The sequence below is a fragment of the Schistocerca gregaria genome, chromosome 3, assembly GCF_023897955.1.
Source record: "Schistocerca gregaria isolate iqSchGreg1 chromosome 3, iqSchGreg1.2, whole genome shotgun sequence".
NCBI classification, from domain to species: Eukaryota; Metazoa; Arthropoda; class Insecta; order Orthoptera; family Acrididae; genus Schistocerca; species Schistocerca gregaria.
Window position 1 is genome coordinate 736,691,065 of NC_064922.1, and position 21,682 is coordinate 736,712,746.

At 41.5% G+C, this 21,682-nt stretch overlaps 1 protein-coding gene across 1 annotated transcript in view; it reads right to left on the reverse strand.

Annotated features, from left to right (window-relative positions):
- LOC126353789 (replication termination factor 2) overlaps positions 1 to 21,682 on the reverse strand; it is a 50,706-nt gene that overhangs the window by 13,068 nt on the left and 15,956 nt on the right. Inside the window, exons 2-3 of the mRNA XM_050002878.1 lie at positions 19,186 to 19,365; positions 17,110 to 17,322 (exon numbers count right to left, since the gene is read on the reverse strand). Coding sequence (XP_049858835.1) covers positions 17,110 to 17,322; positions 19,186 to 19,365 — 393 coding nt within the window. The remainder of the gene's footprint in view (positions 1 to 17,109; positions 17,323 to 19,185; positions 19,366 to 21,682) is intronic.

A 21,682-nucleotide genomic window follows, 5' to 3' on the forward strand; every position in this document is an offset into this window, starting at 1 on the left:
TTTCCTTGCAAAATTATTTTCTCCATCTCTTCTCACAATATGGCCAAAGAATTGGAGAATTTTTTCGATGACTTGAAAAGAAAGTCATTTGGAGATATCGAGTTGTTCAATAATGGACACATTTGTTGTTCTTTTGGTCCATTTTATGCGTAGCATCTTACACCAGCAACAAAGCTCAAACGCATCTGACCTCATATAAAAATGAACATGAACTATAGGTCAAGGGCATTTTACTGCATCAGATTCAAAATGTGATCAATAACAGAGATAGGAGTTTCAATACAACTAATAAGCACGTGATCTGAAAACAATTCCTGTAGTAAATAAGACCTGTGTACTGTTTGGTACCATGTCTTGACACTACAGATGTAACCTCAACTTACAGAGAGTGTACGTCTTAGTAGTACATGAATTATAATGGCTATATTTTCCACATTAAGACAGTAAACAAGATTAAGAAACAATTTTTGCTGCTTTGTGAGCACTTCCACATGCTGCCTTAACCACAATTACATTTTGCATCTGATTAGAATCAGTCGTAAATGAATGTCATTTCATTTACATGTTGAACTACATTTTCAATAATGCTGTTTCTTCCTTGAAAAATTGAAAAAGAAAAGCAAAAACTGCTCTCAGGATGACTACTGTCACGAACAGTATTGTTTTGCTCAGATTTATCAATTACTTCCCTTCTGTTACATGGGAAAGGGAAAAAAGAGAGATTATTGCAATGTTATCAAGATATTTTGTTGGCACTTTAACACAATATACATAGACTACATATTTTTTGTACGTCAAGTTTTGAACGAGTTTTACTTGACTTCTCCTGCAATTATAACACAACTTACATTTAGCACAATGATTTGAAAGAAAAAGCATATGTCCTCCACATTTCTCATCATGCAACCAGTGAAACTGTTCCAGTGAGTATTATATGCAGTTAAGAATCCTAAACTTCAACCTTCTCTTATAAATTAACTGTATAAATCAGGATTTGTATGCCTGTACATACATTTCAATAACACTTCTGAACACAATAGTTGGAACTCAGACCAGTAGAAGAATCAGACACATTGGCAGTTACATAGCTTTTGTGGAGAATAAATTAAGCTGTCCTTCTCCTGTAACTCATTGTTAGATGTGTCTCCTTACATCACAGACACACAAAGTTCTGTATGCTTTTGTGTGTTAAGTAGACAAAAATTGCACTACTGAACACTAGTAGAAAGATCTTTCTGAGTAATCCACAGAGGAATCAGGAATATCAATGATTTTCACTTCTCCAGTGTTCAACAGCTGAGGTTCGTCTTCCTTTTCTAACACAAGTGTTCAATAAAATCATCTGTCTAATTCTCACAATTTGAAGAGTCAGGCGATTTCATAAGCAAGTTAATAGTGCTTGTTCAGAACAAGCACTTTATTGTTTTTTCTGCTGGATACCAATTGTAGCCATCTTTTTGATGGTACACTGAAAATAAATTATCTAGGGCACCTTGATTCCACCTGCTATAGTCAGTAAAATTTTAACTCCAACAGTTAACTCCTCTAAAAAAATTGAATTTTATGTATGACACTTGTAATCTCTTTTAACCTTTCTAATGCTTCCATTACTTCTGAACACTGTTTTGATAATGCACAACTATTTGGGCCAGAGAAAACTGCTACAGAACATTGCTTAAGTCCGACAAATTGTTATTAAATTTATGAAACTAGTTGTGTTCTTTACTTTTTTTTGAGTCATCAGTCTTGTGACTGGTATGATTTGGCCCTCCACAAATTCCTCTCCTGTGCCAACCTCTTCACCTCACAGTAGCACTTGCAACCTACATCATCAATTATTTGCTGGATGTCTTCCTCTACAGTTTTTGCCCTCTACAGCTCCTTGTAGTGCCATGGAAGTCAGTCCCTGATGCCTTAACAGTTGTTCTATCATCCTGTCCCTTCTCCTTGTCAGTGTTTTCCATACATTCCTTTCCTCTCCGCTTCTGTGCAGAACCTCCTCATTCCTAATATTATCAGTTCACCTAATTTTCAACACTTGCCTGTAGCACCACACCTCAAATACTTCGAGTTTCTTTTGTTCAGTTTTTCCCACAATCCATATTTCACTACTATACAATGCTGTGCTCCAAACATACACTATCAGAAATTTCTTCCTCAAATTAAGTCCTATGTTTGGTACTAGCACTCTTCTCTTTGACAGGAATGCCCTTTCTGCCAGTGCTAGTCTGCTTTTGATGTCCTCCTTGCTGCATCCGTCCCTGATTATTTTGCTGCCTAGGTAGTAAAATCCTTAATTTCATCTACTTTGTGACCATCAATCCTGATGTTAAGTTTCTCACTGTTCTCATTTCTGCTACTTTTCATTACTTTGGTCTTTCTTTGACTTAGTCTCAGTCCATATTCTGTAGTCATTAGACTGTCCAGTCCATTCAACAGACCATGTAACTCTTCTTCACTTTCACTCAGTATAGCAATACCATCAGCGAACTGTATCATTGATCCCCTTTCACTGTGTATTTTAATCCCACTCCTGAATGTTTCTTTTATTTGCATCATTGCTTCTTCAATGTACAGATTGAACAGTAAGGGCGAAAGACTACATCCCTGGGGTTGGGTTGTTTGGGGAAGGAGACCAGACAGCGAGGTCATCGGTCTCATCGGATTAGGGAAGGACGGGGAAGGAAGTCAGCCGTGCCCTTTGAAAGGAACCATCAGCTTACATCCCTGTCTTACACCTTTTTTAAACTGCGCACTTCCTTCTTGGTCCTCCACTTTTATTATTCCCTCATGACTCTTGTACATATTGTATATTATCCATCTCTCCCTATAGTTTACCCTTATTTTTCTCAGAATCACGACCATCTTTTGCTATTTTACACTGTTGATTGCTTTTTCCAGGTCGACAAATCCTATAAACGTGTCTTGATTTTTCTTTAGTCTTGCTTCCATTATTAAACATGTCAGAATTGCCTCGTCGTACCTTTACCTTTTCTAAAGCCAAATTGATTTTCATCTGACATATCCTCAATTTTCTTTCCCATTCTTCTGTACCATCAAACGGGGTGATTTCGGACGGTTTTGTCATTATTTTGATTGTAACTTTCGTATATACTGTTAGATTAAATTACTTTTATGGAAGTGGTTGGGTATATGTGTAATGAATAAAATATCCCAGAACCAGAAAGTGTATGTGTAGGTATATTTATCTGAGGCACTAAATAAAGTGTCCAAAGTCACCCCATGGATCTGGGTGATTTCGGACACGTGTTTTTTAAATCTCTGTCCAAAGTTACAGTATATAGAGGGTGCATTCGGACAGTTACTACCTTTTTTTTTAAAATTCTACCTGCTTTTTATTTGATTTAGGTGACATTTTACACATTGATCATGTTGCTACGTGGGAGATTTTCCAGCTTTTCTTGATATTAGAGAAAAACATCTTTACAGTCTCTTTGTTCACTTCTGCACAAGTTCACTTAAGCGAACTGAAAGATTTTCTGACTGTTGTTTGAGGAATAAATGCAATAAATGCACCCACTCTTCTCCTGGCAAATTATTACGAAATTTCTTCTCTTTTCGACCAGATTTATCAAGGTAGCCTTTAACTAAATATCTAATATCCAATTTAGTGAAGGGAAATCCCCAATGTGTAGCCCTCAAGATGCCTTGCTTCAACATTTCTTCTTCTTCTTCTTCTTCTTCATTTAGCACTAGCTGTCCTCCCATTTTTTTCGGATGTGCTTCCTGCACTTTATTTTGTAGGGTTGATTTAGGTATACCATACAAATCACACACTTTTCTGTACGATAATTTACCACTCTGAATATCACAAACAGCTTTATCTAAAAGTTCAGCGTCATAATTACACCGTACTGTAGCACCTCTCCTGCTCTTATACATTCTTGGCATTGTCCGAAATCACTCCACACATTACAGTTTTAGAAAAACTGTCGTTATTTTATAACCTTGCACGAGAAACTCGACAAACTTGTACAGAAATTGTCTCAATGCTGTTAGCTACTCAGTGCGTCGATAACTACGGTTACCATAACTTCCTACTCGGCGCAACAATAGAAAGTTTCCACTTTAGGATAATGCATGGATTTTTAACACTGAGACTGTCCGTCAGTTACTCATCTAGGGAAACAATTGATGCAATATAAAAGTTGTGGAAAGCAATAAATGCAATCTTGCCCTTAAAATAACTGGTGCACGGATGTTAAAATAAGTAACTCCTTGTTTCTATGCAGTGACAAAGAGCAAATAAGCCATACTGTCCGAATTTGCCCCGTTCTATGAGATCACCCCCATTTGACGGTATATTATTTTTGTCATCAACTTAGATGCATGAGTTGCTAAGCTGATTGTGCTATAATGTCGCACTTGTCAGCTATTGCATTCTTTGGAATTGTGCGGATGATATTTTTCCTAAATTCAGATGGTACATTGCCAGACTCAGACATTCTACACACCAATGTGGATAGTTGTTTCATTGCCACTTCCCCCAATGATTTTAGAAATTCTGATGGAATGTTATCTATCCCTTCTGCCTCATTTGATCTTAAGTCCTCCAAACCTCTCTTGAATTCTGATTCTAATAATGGATCCCCCAACTCTTCTAAATCAACTCCTGTTTCTTCTTCTATTACATCAGACAAATCTTTCCCCCACATAGAGGCGTTCAATGTACTCTTTCCACCTATCTGCCCCCCTATCTGCCCACCTATCTGCTCTCTCCTCTGCAATTAACAGTGCAACTCCCATTGCACTCTTAATATTACCACCCTCGCTGTTAATTTCATCGAAGTTTGTTTTGACTTTCCTATATGCTGAGTCAGTTCTTCTGACAGTAATTACTTTTTAAATTTCCTCATATTTTTAATGCAGCCATTTCGTCTTAGCTTCCCTGTACTTCCTACGTATTTCATTCCTCAGCGACATGTATTTCTTTATTCCTGAATTTCTCTGATCATTTTTGTACTTCCTTCTTTCATCAATCAACTGAAGTACCTCTTCTGTTACCCATGGTCTTCACAGTTGCCTTCTTTGTATCCATGTTTTCCTTTCCAACTTCTGTGATTGCCCTTTTTAGAGATATTCCTTGCTCTTCAACTGTACTGCCAACTGAGCTATTCCTTACTGCTCTGTCTATAACCCTAGAGAACTTCAAGTGTATCTTGTCATCCCTTAGTACTTCCATATCCCACTTCTTTACATATTGATTCTTCATGACTAATCTCTTATAAAATCCTGCCTACTCTTCATTACTACTACATGGTGACATGAGTCTATATCTGCTGCTGGGTACACCTTACAATCTAGTACCTGATTTCGGAATCTGTCTGGCCATGATGTAATCTAACCGAAATCTTCCCATATCACCCGTCCTTTTCCAAGTACGAGGAGCGTTTGAAAAGTCCGTGCAAAGTCCGAGAAATGGAACCACTGGCATGTATCGAGGTCATGTTTAGTTAGTAGCATCTTTGAAAAGAATGCACACCAAGTTTCAGCCATATTGGTCTATTTTTTTGTGTTTGGTATTCACGTGAATCAAGGAAGTTGAGTGATTGTCAAAAAATAGACAAAAAAGAATTTAGTGTTGAGATTAAACCTTACTTTGTGAAAAGCAAAACGCCTCAGGACACTAAAGAAAAGCTTGATAAACATTATGGTAACTCTGCACCTTCGATTAGAACAGTTTATAAGTGGTTTCAAAATTTTCGGAGTGGCCATATGGCCACAAGTGATGCTGAACGTTCTGGATGCCATCTGGAGGTTACAACTCTAGAAATCATTGATAAAATCAGGTACGTAATATTTTGGAGAAACATTTGGACATGAGAAAGCTATCCACAAGATGGGTTCCACGACTGCTTACACTTGACCAAAAACGGAATTGTGTGAAGTGTTGCAAGAATGGTTTGCAGCTGTTCAGGAAGAATCCACAGGACTTTAAGTGTTGTTTCGTCATTGTGGATGAAACATGGATACATTACTATACTGCTGAGACCAAAGAACAATCTAACCACAATGGGTTACCAAGAGAGAATCTGCACCAAAAAAGGCAAAGACCATTCCTTCGGCCGGAAAGGTTATGGTGACTGTCTTTTGGGATTTGCAAGGGATAATCCTCATTGACTATCTGGAAAAGGGTAAAACTATTACAGGAGCATATTATTCATCGTTATTGGAGCACAAGCTGCAAGAAAAACACCTGCGATTGGACCGCAAAAATGTCATTTTCCATCATGACAATGCACCAGCACACACCTCAGCAGTTGTGGTCGCAAAATTAATGGAAATAGGATTCCAACTTGTTTCACATCCCCCCTATTCTCCAGACTTTGCTCCCTCAGACTATTATTTGTTTCCCAATTTGAAGAAACGGCTGGTGAGACAAAGATTTTATTCAAATGAGGAGATGATTGCAGCAACTAATAGCTATTTTGCAAACTTGAACAATTCCTATTATTTGGAAGGGATCAACAAATTCGAACAGCATTAGACGAAGTGTATAAGTCTAAAAGGAAACTACGTCAAAAAATAAAAAAGGTTTCCCCAAACACGTAAGTAGTTTCAATTTTTGCACAGAATTTTCAAATGCCCCTCATACCTCCTACTCCTCCTCCTCCTCCTCCTCTTGTGGATCATTAACAGAGTATTCACTATTATTACCTGAAATTTATTACAGAATTCAATTAGTCTTTCCGCTCTTTGTTCCTTGTCCCAAGCCGATATTCTTCTGTAACCTTTTCTTCTACCCCCTCCCCTCCCTTTATGTACTATGTTAGCCTTTCAATATCCTCATATACTTTATCTTCAACTTGTGACGTAGGCATGTATACCTCCAATATCGTTGTCGATGTGGGTTTGCTGTCTATTCTGATGAAAAGAGCCCTATCGCTGAACTGTTCAGAGTAACACACTCTCTACCCTACTGTCCTATTTGTAACTAATCCCACTCCCCTCTGTAATACCATTTTCTGCTGCTGTTGATAATAAAGCTACACTCATCTGACCAGAATCCTTGCCTTCTTTCCATTTCACTTCACTGACCCCTACTATATCTCAATTGAGCCTCTTCATTTCCCTTTTCAGATTTTCTAGCTTACCTACCACATTCGAGTTTCTGACATTCTGCACTCCTACTTGTAGAACGTTATCCTTTCACTCGTTATTCAATGTTTTTCTCATGGTCATCTCCTCTTGGCAGTCCTCTCCCAGAAATCTGAATGGGGTACAATTCCGGAATCTTTTGTCAGTGGAGGGTTCATCTTGACACTTTTTCAATTATAGGCCACATGTCCTGTGGATGCACATTGTGTGTCTTTAATGCAGTGGTTTCCATTGCATGCTGCATCCTCATCCCATTGATCATTGCTCATTCTTCCTCCTTTAGGGGCAGTTTGCCACCCCAAGGACTAAAGAGTGCCCCAACTCCTCCGCTCTTTTGACAAGGCTGTTGGCAAAATGAGGGCGACTTCTTTTGCCGCAAGTCTTCGGCCGCCAATGCTGATTATTAATGAAAATTTAAGTGGTGTTGGGTTTCAAACCCAGGACCTAGGATGTTTTGATTACTAATCAAAGACACTACACCCAGATCACTAACACTCTGTAACTCATTAGTTGTTGTACAAGTTCTGTCAGCTGCAGCAAGAGAGTGGCTGCAGACCTAAACTGCCATCTTCACATTCAATTTATGGAATGAATCTGGATGCACATGAGAGTCTCAGCGAGTTTTAATGATATTCTGATACCCCCCCCCCCCCCCTCATCAATGTGTCTCCCTGATGGCTTCAAATGAAACAACAGCACTACTGAAAGTGAAGTTGTCACTAAGCAGATATTATGAATACTTCTGAACAACTGGGGGACGTCATAAACAGCTAACATTCTCTGCCCTTGACACTGAAACAATGTCTTTCAGATGTAATCTATAAATGCTTGACCACACTGCTTAATAAATCCCTGATCATAAACTAGTAATTTTGGCTCCATTTTAGCATACTGCAATAAAATAATTAGTTCTTATAAATGTTCTTATAAATGTCCCAATAAATCCACATCTCCCTCCTGAATTAGACAAAAAATATGAACCATTTTCCAGTACTGTAGATATCTCTAATTGTAAAAACACATGCACAATTTGCAGTAAATGGTTTCCTTTCGTTATCATCCAAACCCTACACACCTTCTACAAAATCCAGATTGTTTGAGTATTCCACATGCCATGTTATTAACATCTCAGAAATCACAGGTTTGTGCCACAGATTTTTTGGCAAGATGATTAAAAATGTTTTTGTTGAAGACAGGCAGAAATTTTGTGACCCCAATCCATCATCTAAATTGTTGACAGCTTTGTTAGTACAATTCACAGATTTTGTAAAAATTTATGTGCTTACTGGAGGTACATAAAATAACATTATTAATAGATTTTTTTTTCCTTGATGGAGCACCAATGACAATTTTTACTCTTTACTATTTCAGTTAGTGCCTTTGAATAATCAGCAAGGTAACGGAAACTGCCAAACATATGTTCCACTGGCATACTGCACTATGACTCATTTGTCACAGAATTCTGAAGATTCTCAGAAGAATGTAGCTCTTAGTTTCAATGAAACAATTCTACATAAGCAATAGGTTTTGAGAGGAGGGAGATAAGGATTTTTGGTGCTCATAATTGTAGGATCCTATGCCAAAGTGACCAACAAGAAATTGCATGTTTGGAGACATTCATGCTCTCAAGTTTTTTAAAACAAGTGTAATCTTTTGAGATATTAAGGGAAATAAATGACATTCAACAGACTCCTAATATATGTTCAATGTTCTTTATTGTCTTTTCAAGCTAAACACACATTCCAGGCCTGGAAAAATTAGGGTCATTACGGGAAAGTGCGATAAAAACTGAACTACTTTACTGTCTCATTGCAGATGTTATCTGTACAGCAGTCTTGTTTCATTCATCTTAGCAAAATGTTGTATGCTGTTAAGAGATAATGCACTGTACAATTTAAATAGAACTTTGGGGTATCTCATTCTGACAACAGATCTTCATTGAAATTTCTAGTTATCTGTGCAGCAGTTGGTAAGTTCTTGTAAAAAAAACACAGGGAATAGTGGGAATGAAGCACAGCATTGAATCCAGGTCCTCCTCCTTTGGAATTTAACTGGTTGACATTTAGGGAAATGTGCAGTTCAGCTGACCAATCTCTAATTTATAGCATTCTACATTGTTATTGTGACTATGCAATGGGTGTCAGGTATGGATGATCTTTCCTATCTTTCTTTTTGCCACAACACAAAGTATTGTGATTTCAGATTTATCTGTGTGCCCATTCGTACAAAACCCATTAACAATTTTATTTTATTACCATGTGTATTGTCTTTGGAATTATTTAAGACCAATTATAAGTTCCCACCAGGTTGGAGAAATGTGATAAGCATTTTTCAATGTGGAAGGTGACAAATTAATTTTTTGTACTGTTCTTTGTAACTTTACTGCTTAAATAATTAAATTTCTGTTAAGCATTTGCATTTCTTAACTTATGAAAAAAAATTTCAAGTCAAAAACCTAATAAACACCTAAGTTATGTGCATTTATAAGTACAATTTTGCATTGACATTCTTGCAGTGCCCAGTTATTAAAATATCACTACATTTTAGATTCGATTTAAAAAAAAAAAAAAAAAAAAAAAAAAAAAAAAAAAAAAAAAAACGTTTTACTCCGAGAGCAAAAAGGTTTTGCACAGATTCTTATGTTACAAATATAAGCAAATGTAAATAAAACAGAAAGAAACTTCCACATGGGAAAAATATATTAAAAATAAAGATTCCAAGACTTACCAAGCGGGAAAGCGCCGGCAGACAGGCATATGAACAAAACACACAAACACACACACAGAATTACAAGCTTTCGCAACTGGCAGTTGCTTCGTCAGGAAGGAAGGAAGGAGAGGGAAAAATGAAAGGGTGTGGGTTTTAAGGGAGAGGGTAAGGAGTCATTCCAATCCCGGGAGCGGAAAGACTTCCCTTAGGGGAAAAAAAGGACAGGTATACACTCGCGCACACACACACACACATATCCATCCGCACATACACAGACACAAGCAGACATATTTAAAGGCAAAGAGTTAAGGGCAGAGATGTCAGTCGAGGCGGAAGTACAGAGGCAAAGAAGTTGTTGAAAGACAGGTGAGGTATGAGCGGCGGCAACTTGAAATTAGCGGAGGTTGAGGCCTGGCGGATATCGAGAAGAGAGGATATACTGAAGGGCGAGTTCCCATCTCCGGAGTTCGGATAGGTTGGTGTTGGTGGGAAGTATCCAGATAACTCGGACGGTGTAACACTGTGCCAAGATGTGCTGGCCGTGCATCAAGGCATGTTTAGCCACAGGGTGATCCTCATTACCAACAAACACTGTCTGCCTGTGTCCATTCATGCGAATGGACAGTTTGTTGCTTGTCATTCCCACATAGAAAGCATCACAGTGCAGGCAGGTCAGTTGGTAAATCACGTGGGTGCTTTCACATGTGGCTCTCCCTTTGATTGTGTACACCTTCCGGGTTACAGGACTGGAGTAGGTGGTGGTGGGAGGGTGCATAGGACAGGTTTTACACCGGGGGCGGTTGCAAGGGTAGGAGCCAGAGGGTAGGGGAGGTGGTTTGGGGATTTCATAGGGATGAACCAAGAGGTTACGAAGGTTAGGTGGACGGCGGAAAGACACTCTTGGTGGAGTGGGGAGGATTTCATGAAGGATGGATCTCATTTCGGGGCAGGATTTTAGGAAGTCGTATCCCTGCTGGAGAGCCACATTCAAGGTCTGATCCAGTCCTGGGAAGTATTCTGTTACAAGTGGGGCACTTTTGGGGTTCTTCTGTGAGAGGTTCTGGGTTTGAGGGGATGAGGAAGTGGCTCTGGTTATCTGCTTCTGTACCAGGTTGGGAGGGTAGTTGCGGGATGCGAAAGCTGTTTTCAGGTTGTTGGTGTAATGGTCGAGAGATTCAGGACTGGAGCAGATTCGTTTGCCACGAAGGCCTAGGCTGTAGGGAAGGGACCGTTTGATATGGAATGGGTGGCAGCTGTCATAATGGAGGTACTGTTGCTTGTTGGTGGGTTTGATGTGGACGGATGTGTGCAGCTGGCCATTGGACAGATGGAGGTCAACATCTAGGAAAGTGGCATGGGATTTGGAGTAGGACCAGGTGAATCTGATGGAACCAAAGGAGTTGAGGTTGGAGAGGAAATTCTGGAGTTGTTCTTCACTGTGAGTCCAGATCATGAAGATGTCGTCAATAAATCTGTACCAAACTTTGGGTTGGCAGGCTTGGGTAGCCAAGAAGGCTTCCTCTAAGCGACCCATAAATAGGTTGGCATACGAGGGGGCCATCCTGGTACCCATGGCTGTTCCCTTTGATTGTTGGTATGTCTGGCCTTCAAAAGTGAAGAAGTTGTGGGTCAGGATGAAGCTGGCTAAGGTGACGAGGAAAGAGGTTTTAGGTAGGGTGGCAGGTGATCGGCATGAAAGGAAGTGCTCCATTGCAGCGAGGCCCTGGACGTGCGGGATATTTGTGTATAGGGAAGTGGCATCAATGGTTACCAGGATGGTTTCTGGGGGTAACAGACTGGGTACGGATTCCAGGCGTTCGAGAAAGTGGTTGGTGTCTTTGATGAAGGATGGGAGACTGCATGTAATGGGTTGAAGGTGTTGATCTACGTAGGCAGAGATGCGTTCTGTGGGGGCTTGGTAACCAGCTACAATGGGGCGGCCAGGATGTTTGGGTTTGTGAATTTTAGGAAGTAGGTAGAAGGTAGGAGTGCGAGGTGACGGTGGGGTGAGGAGTTTGATGGAGTCAGGTGAAAGGTTTTGTAGGGGGCCTAAGGTTCTGAGGATTCCTTGAAGCTCCGCCTGGACATCAGGAATGGGATTACTTCGGCAAACTTTGTATGTAGAGTTGTCTGAAAGCTGACGCAGTCCCTCAGCCACATACTCCCGACGATCAAGTACCACAGTCGTGGAACCCTTGTCAGCCGGAAGAATGATGATGGATCGGTCAGCTTTCAGATCACGGATAGCCTGGGATTCGGCTGTGGTGATGTTGGGAGTAGGATTAAGGTTTTTCAAGAAAGATTGAGAGGCAAGGCTGGAAGTGAGAAATTCCTGGAAGGTTTGGAGAGGGTGATTTTGAGGAAGAGGAGGTGGGTCCCGCTGTGATGGAGGACGGAACTGTTGCAGGCAGGGTTCAATTTGGATAGTGTCTTGGGGAGTTGGATCATTAGGAGTGGGATCAGGATTGTTTTTCTTCGTGGCAAAGTGATATTTCCAGCAGAGACTACGAGTGTAGGACAGTAAATCCTTGACAAGGGCAGTTTGGTTGAACCTGGGAGTGGGGCTGAAGGTGAGGCCTTTGGATAGGACAGAGGTTTCGGATTGGGAGAGGGGTTTGGAGGAAAGGTTAACTACTGAATTGGGGTGTTGTGGTTCCAGATTGTGTTGACTAGAATTTTGAGGTGTTGGGGGGAGTGGAGCTGGAAGTGGGAGATTGAGTAGATGGGAGAGACTGGGTCTGTGTGCAATGAGAGGAGGTTGAGGTTTGTTGGAAAGGTTGTGGAGGGTGAGTGAGTTGCCTTTCCGGAGGTGGGAAACCAGGAGATTGGATAGTTTTTTGAGGTGGAGGGTGGCATGTTGTTCTAATTTGCGGTTGGCCTGTAGGAGGATGCTATGTACAGCCGGTGTGGATGCGGGAGAGGAAAGATTGAGGACTTTGATTTGGGATAGGAGTTGACGGGTGTGTTCATTGGCCGAGTCGATGTATAGGTGAAGGATTAGGCGGGTGAGGGCTATGGATTGTGCTGTTTGGAACTGGTATAAGGACTGATGGAAAGAAGGATTGCAGCCAGAGATGGGAACTTTAAGTGTGAGGCCTTTGGGAGTAATGCCAAATGTCAGACAAGCCTGAGTAAATAAAATATGGGAGCGTAATCTGGCTAGGGTGAAGGCATGTTTGCGGAGGGAATGTAAATAAAATTTAATGGGGTCGTTGTAGGGATGTTGTGAGGTTGACATGGTATTGGTAGGTGGAAAGGGTAATATGAGGTTAAAGTGAAAGTAAAAGTAAAGAGAGATTTCTCTTTACTTTTACTTTCACTTTAACCTCATATCACCCTTTCCACCTTCTAATACCATGTCAACCTCACAACATCCCTACAACGACCCCATTAAATTTTATTTACATTCCCTCCGCAAACATGCCTTCACCCTAGCCAGATTACGCTCCCATATTTTATTTACTCAGGCTTGTCTGACATTTGGCATTACTCCCAAAGGCCTCACACTTAAAGTTCCCATCTCTGGCTGCAATCCTTCTTTCCATCAGTCCTTATACCAGTTCCAAACAGCACAATCCATAGCCCTCACCCGCCTAATCCTTCACCTATACATCGACTCGGCCAATGAACACACCCGTCAACTCCTATCCCAAATCAAAGTCCTCAATCTTTCCTCTCCCGCATCCACACCGGCTGTACATAGCATCCTCCTACAGGCCAACCGCAAATTAGAACAACATGCCACCCTCCACCTCAAAAAACTATCCAATCTCCTGGTTTCCCACCTCCGGAAAGGCAACTCACTCACCCTCCACAACCTTTCCAACAAACCTCAACCTCCTCTCATTGCACACAGACCCAGTCTCTCCCATCTACTCAATCTCCCACTTCCAGCTCCACTCCCCCCAACACCTCAAAATTCTAGTCAACACAATCTGGAACCACAACACCCCAATTCAGTAGTTAACCTTTCCTCCAAACCCCTCTCCCAATCCGAAACCTCTGTCCTATCCAAAGGCCTCACCTTCAGCCCCACTCCCAGGTTCAACCAAACTGCCCTTGTCAAGGATTTACTGTCCTACACTCGTAGTCTCTGCTGGAAATATCACTTTGCCACGAAGAAAAACAATCCTGATCCCACTCCTAATGATCCAACTCCCCAAGACACTATCCAAATTGAACCCTGCCTGCAACAGTTCCGTCCTCCATCACAGCGGGACCCACCTCCTCTTCCTCAAAATCACCCTCTCCAAACCTTCCAGGAATTTCTCACTTCCAGCCTTGCCTCTCAATCTTTCTTGAAAAACCTTAATCCTACTCCCAACATCACCACAGCCGAATCCCAGGCTATCCGTGATCTGAAAGCTGACCGATCCATCATCATTCTTCCGGCTGACAAGGGTTCCACGACTGTGGTACTTGATCGTCGGGAGTATGTGGCTGAGGGACTGCGTCAGCTTTCAGACAACTCTACATACAAAGTTTGCCGAAGTAATCCCATTCCTGATGTCCAGGCGGAGCTTCAAGGAATCCTCAGAACCTTAGGCCCCCTACAAAACCTTTCACCTGACTCCATCAAACTCCTCACCCCACCGTCACCTCGCACTCCTACCTTCTACCTACTTCCTAAAATTCACAAACCCAAACATCCTGGCCGCCCCATTGTAGCTGGTTACCAAGCCCCCACAGAACGCATCTCTGCCTACGTAGATCAACACCTTCAACCCATTACATGCAGTCTCCCATCCTTCATCAAAGACACCAACCACTTTCTCGAACGCCTGGAATCCGTACCCAGTCTGTTACCCCCAGAAACCATCCTGGTAACCATTGATGCCACTTCCCTATACACAAATATCCCGCACGTCCAGGGCCTCGCTGCAATGGAGCACTTCCTTTCACGCCGATCACCTGCCACCCTACCTAAAACCTCTTTCCTCGTCACCTTAGCCAGCTTCATCCTGACCCACAACTTCTTCACTTTTGAAGGCCAGACATACCAACAATCAAAGGGAACAGCCATGGGTACCAGGATGGCCCCCTCGTATGCCAACCTATTTATGGGTCGCTTAGAGGAAGCCTTCTTGGTTACCCAAGCCTGCCAACCCAAAGTTTGGTACAGATTTATTGACGACATCTTCATGATCTGGACTCACAGTGAAGAACAACTCCAGAATTTCCTCTCCAACCTCAACTCCTTTGGTTCCATCAGATTCACCTGGTCCTACTCCAAATCCCATGCCACTTTCCTAGATGTTGACCTCCATCTGTCCAATGGCCAGCTGCACACATCCGTCCACATCAAACCCACCAACAAGCAACAGTACCTCCATTATGACAGCTGCCACCCATTCCATATCAAACGGTCCCTTCCCTACAGCCTAGGCCTTCGTGGCAAACGAATCTGCTCCAGTCCTGAATCCCTCGACCATTACACCAACAACCTGAAAACAGCTTTCGCATCCCGCAACTACCCTCCCAACCTGGTACAGAAGCAGATAACCAGAGCCACTTCCTCATCCCCTCAAACCCAGAACCTCTCACAGAAGAACCCCAAAAGTGCCCCACTTGTAGCAGAATACTTCCCAGGACTGGATCAGACCTTGAATGTGGCTCTCCAGCAGGGATACGACTTCCTAAAATCCTGCCCCGAAATGAGATCCATCCTTCATGAAATCCTCCCCACTCCACCAAGAGTGTCTTTCCGCCGTCCACCTAACCTTCGTAACCTCTTGGTTCATCCCTATGAAATCCCCAAACCACCTCCCCTACCCTCTGGCTCCTACCCTTGCAACCGCCCCCGGTGTAAAACCTGTCCTATGCACCCTCCCACCACCACCTACTCCAGTCCTGTAACCCGGAAGGTGTACACAATCAAAGGGAGAGCCACATGTGAAAGCACCCACGTGATTTACCAACTGACCTGCCTGCACTGTGATGCTTTCTATGTGGGAATGACCAGCAACAAACTGTCCATTCGCATGAATGGACACAGGCAGACAGTGTTTGTTGGTAATGAGGATCACCCTGTGGCTAAACATGCCTTGATGCACGGCCAGCACATCTTGGCACAGTGTTACACCGTCCGAGTTATCTGGATACTTCCCACCAACACCAACCTATCCGAACTCCGGGATGGGAACTCGCCCTTCAGTATATCCTCTCTTCTCGATATCCGCCAGGCCTCAACCTCCGCTAATTTCAAGTTGCCGCCGCTCATACCTCACCTGTCTTTCAACAACTTCTTTGCCTCTGTACTTCCGCCTCGACTGACATCTCTGCCCTTAACTCTTTGCCTTTAAATATGTCTGCTTGTGTCTGTGTATGTGCGGATGGATATGTGTGTGTGTGTGTGTGTGTGTGCGAGTGTATACCTGTCCTTTTTTTCCCCTAAGGGAAGTCTTTCCGCTCCCGGGATTGGAATGACTCCTTACCCTCTCCCTTAAAACCCACACCCTTTCATTTTTCCCTCTCCTTCCTTCCTTCCTGACGAAGCAACTGCCAGTTGCGAAAGCTTGTAATTCTGTGTGTGTGTTTGTGTGTTTTGTTCATATGCCTGTCTGCCGGCGCTTTCCCGCTTGGTAAATATAAGCAAATGTGTGAAGTTCCATGAAAATCTCAGATGATGGGTGAAATGACATGATGTGCATGATTTGACCTGGAATGATCCTTAGATTAAAAGTCTGCTGATGTTATTCGTTAGCAACCAGTGAGTTCTTGTTTGGTTCACTACAAACACAGGCAAACTGTGCAATTAAATTAAGGAGATAGCACAGCCGATAGTATTAGCAATCTAAGGAAGGTGGTGTTGATTCAGAGCTATTGTTGGCTGCATTCTCCTCTTTGGCTCGAATGGAACAGTGCTGGTAGCGTAAATGCTAAGAACAAATGTTATCAGACATAATTAAAACTGTTACAGAATTGTTCATAGAGTACTGTATGCATATTTGACATCCTTCATCAAGTAAAATTGGTTCTGTGGCTAGTGACAGCAGTAGATAACATAGTTTCTAGAGATACAGTACATAGAAGTAAATCTTGAACCAAACAATCAGAATGAATATTGAGTGTTACTTTTTATACAGTCATTTGTAGTCTGCTACAAATGAGTAGTACAAACATTTTAAACTGCACTTTACACTTTAAATGCATGTAGTTATACTCTCCTATAATACTAGAAAAGCAATCTTAAACACTGAAACATAACAAAATGGCTACTCATACTAGTTGCATAATCAATGACTGTTATCAAACATTATTTTATGGCAAGATGATAGTTACCTTGTGACATGTTTGTGTTTTCACTAACTTCAAAGCTCTTTCCGAAAACACACATCCACAATTCCACAGGAAAACAAATCTGAATTTACCATTCATCTCAAGACCAATAACAGGGCAGATGTAAGGTGCTGTTTGGCGATCAACATATGCATCTCCTTTCTCAGCGGATCGTGCATATGATGGGTTATTAGTCAGCTGAAGTTCTTTAACATCCTATATTAAACAAACAAAGCTTCTGTCATAAATGTTGCACTCAGCGATACTTTATCACTTTCTCAATATATTTTTACAGTAGCTTACACATTGTACACTAACTCCAAGTATAAACACCCCCCCCCCCCCCCCACACACACACACCAATCTTTGTTTTCAAAATGAAAATTGAAAGCTACCATTACCTAACGAAGATAATTAACACTTATCACTTAAATATTTCAGGAAATGAACTATGATGCACCAAAAGAGAGGCCTCCCACCTCAACTCCTGAAGTGAAGTTTTCAGAATCAAATCCATCACATCAGAAGGGACTTTTATAATTCAAGAGATGAAAAAAAAAATAATAATAATTGGTAAAGAATGAATTGTCTTAGAATTGTCAAAACTGGCTCATGAAAAATTGTTGCAGAGGTTAAAATGGAAAATGGAGAGATAAACGGCAAACAAAAAAATTCCAGAGAATTGGAGGTGAGTATTAATTCATACTTCACACAAGAAATAAGATTAATCTGATGTCAACAACTACCATGGAATACCACTGTTACAAGTTGCAAACAAGATCATTTACAAAGTGCTACAAAATAGGTTACAGAAGCAGGTAAACAACAAGATCAGGGAGTATCAACAAGGATTTCTTAAAGACGGGCTATGGGTGGAGCAGATCCTGTATCTTATTGTATAATCTGAGTCGGCATAAAAATGATGATAATATGTGGTTTGTGGGGCACTCAACTGCGTGGTTACCAATGCCCATACAAATTCCCAATCTTTACACAGTCCAGACACGCCACTTCCACAAATGATGATGAAATGATGCGAACAACACAGCACACAAAGATCCATGCCCCATGTCACTGTGTTTGTAGGCTTCAAAAAGGCATGTGACTACACAGAACATTCTATTTCAAATATTTGGAAAGTTTAGTGTGGAAGATAAAACAAGAAACATAGTTTTCAAACACTAATAAACACAAAGTCTAAAGTTAAACTTTCAGAACAGGGATCTGAAGCTTTCAATGTGTGAACAGGCATTAGATAAGGAGCATTAATTCCCCTATTTTGTTTAATTGTGTTCTTGATAAGGTATATGAGAATGGGAAGAAGAATTCAGAAAGAATGGAGTACATGACCAGATGCAACTGAGCTGTTAAAGCAACAATATAGGAATTCAATGTTTAGAGTGTGCCAACAATCTTGCAATAAGCCCTACTGTCCAAAAACGTGGCAACAGCAACAACATAAAAATAAATCAACATTTTGGAAAGGACTGCAGGGAAAAAACCCTTCAAATATATTACGTAAAAGCAGAATACATGCCAAATACGAAAGATGCTCAAAATTTCATGAAAACAGATTATGGAAAAATTAAGAGTGTCAATAAACTTAAAAAATCTTAAAGAGGTAATATATCAGAACAGCCATAACCAGGAGGCTATTAAACTCATTAGCAAGGAAGATGGAAATGGCCTTTCAGTTAACTAAAAATGTCGGAAGTATCTTGAAATCATCCCGACTGAGGCGAGTTGGGCCTGTAGCAGGGATGAGTGATGCACAAGTATCCAAAAAGGTATTACAAGAAAATTGAGGACGGAGAGGTGGTTGTCAGCAGAGAATCAGATGGAAAGATAGAGTCATTGAGGATTTTTGGCAAATAGGTTACAGATATTGGACAGTCTAGCAATGGACCAAGATAAACGGCAGATTACTGTATAAGAGCCTTTCAAGGCTAATAATGAGCTGTAGAGCCACTGAAAGAAGAAGAAGAAAAACAGTAATCTCTCTCTCTCTCTCTCTCTCTCTCTCTCTCTCTCTCTCTCTCTCTCTCTCATTATTGGTAATTACTTGTCGTTTTTACTCACCTTCAGAGATTTTATATGTTTAGCACTTTCTGGAGCATTTGCTTTATCCAGTAACATTTCAATTACAGCGTCCTTGTTGTATAGTCTTCCATACCCGCAGGCAACAATAGGAGGCTGAAGAGGCAGCTGTGTAATACTGCAATGTTGCCAACGAAAAGAAAGCTCAGAATTTTTGTCCTTCTGCAAAATGAATATGATAATAATGGTGAGTTTATAAACCAACTGACCAGAATACAAATAAAATGGTTTCTCTATGAATATCTAAGTGGCAGACTTTTTCAAATGACTTTGTTCACTATGGATCTCTTTTGTATTTATTATGGAAAAATAACATCTTTGATCTGCTAGTTACTCTACTACTGTCGCTTACTCCATTTTCATTTCAAGTTGTGTGTTATAATATTTACTTAAGATAATGCCTGTAACACTCTCTGACAAATACACCATCTAAATTTATACCTCTGCAAGTAATCATACAGTGTATGCTGGAGGGTACTTTGTGCACCAATGTCATTTCTCCTTTTATTGTTCCAATCACAAATGAACTACAGGACAAGTGATTGCTCATAAAACTCTGTGTGAGCTTTAATATCTCTAATTTTATTTTCACGGCATTATCACAAGACATATGTAGGAGGGAGCAATATATTGGCTGACTCGCCTAAATGCCTCTCTTGTAGTGCCTACCTCTGGGTGAGATGAATATCTCTGACACTTTCATGCTTACTAAATGTCCTGCTGATAAAACATGCTGCTCAGACTAACGAGCACTGTTTGAGTACTGGTTGAATGAGGGTTTTGTAAGCTACTTCCCAAGGATTCTTGTGATGAATTTCAGTTTGGCATCTGCCTTGCTTAGAACTTTTTATGTGGATTTTCAAGTACTCTGTATGCATACTCCCAGGGATTGGTCTGCAATTGTATGATGATACAATAAAGAGTCTTTCCATCCTCATATGCACAACATCTTGAGTATCAACTACACTGAAAGATTTACATATTCATTTTTCCCACATGCTCTTGAAGAACGGAATCGTAGAGAAATAGCTTGAAAGTGGTTTGATGAATCCTCAGCCAGGCACTTCATTGTGAATTGCAGAGTAATTCTGTAGCTGTAGACGTAATGCAAATTCCATTTATTCAGCACATACTTCTCCAGAGCATGATTTACAATCATGTTTAAACTTTGTCTATAAGCCTCTACATCCATATTGATGGAACTACACCACGTCAATTCGTAGTCTAATTGAGATGCTAATAACTGCTTAGCTGCTATTTTTAGTATAAATTCTTTATTAGTAGAATGGGCTTTATGGCGACTGCACGAGTGACCCAACTGGTAAGAACAAGTCATACATTACCCACACCCCGATAGTGCCCAATAAAACTGCTTGTATGTTCGTACAGATACGGAAAAGAATGTGGGCGGATCAGTTGAACAAAATGGAGTGTCTTGCAAAGAGATGATAAGATGATCATTAAAAAAAGGCAAACAAGGGTACCATCTGCTTTTGGGCACTTTAACCACTGGCAGGTGTCATCTTTTCCACTAGCAGAAACCTGGGAAGGGAGTGACACAAAAGGATCCCTTCCTAGAGTGAGGAGCCAAGTTATGCTTCTCCAGCTGAGAAGTGGGGACAGGTGTCCCTATGGTTCGGGGGACAGTGCTCCCGAGGTAGGTAGTGTGGGAGCAACAGGGAGGGAAATGGCCCTCGCTACCCGCCCCCCCCCCCCCCCCCCAATCAAGGGGGCAGGTGTAGTCTTCCAGTTCTGAGAGCTGACTGGAGCTTGCGGAAGTGATAGGGCTACAACTGTTCTTGTGGTGGCAGTGTAAGAGGAGGTCATAGCCACAGGATGTAGGCACTCAGCTTTTCTCTTGGCTTCAGTGTAGGACAGTCGGTCCGTGGTCTTGTATTCCACAATTTTCCTTTCTTGCTGTAAAATCCTGCATTCTGGTGAGGAAGGGGAATGATGGTCTCCGCAGTTGACACAGATGGGAGATGGGGCACATGGAGTATTGGAATGGGATGGACGCCCACAATCTCAACACGTGATGCTGGAAGTACAGCAGGAAGACATAGGGCCGAACTTCAGCACTTGAAGCACCACAGTGGGAGAGGGATATATGGCATGACATCACAGTGGTAGACCATCACCTTGACTTTCTCGGGTAATGTGTCACCCTTGAAGGCCAAGATAAAGGCACCGTGGCAACCTGATTATCCCTCTGACCCCAATAACGTGCCGAACGAAATGAACTCCTCGTCGCTCTAAGTTGGTGTGTAGCTCATCACCAGACTGCAAAAGAAGGTCCCTGTGGAATATAATACCCTGGACCACATTTAAGCTCGTATGAGGTGTAATGGTAACGGAAACATCTCCCAGCTTGTCACAAGCGAGTAGTGCCGTGACTGGGCAGAGGATGCCATTTTTATCGAGACTGACTTTGACCACATTTTGGACAAGGCCTCCACCTCCCCTAAAATCCTCTAAATCC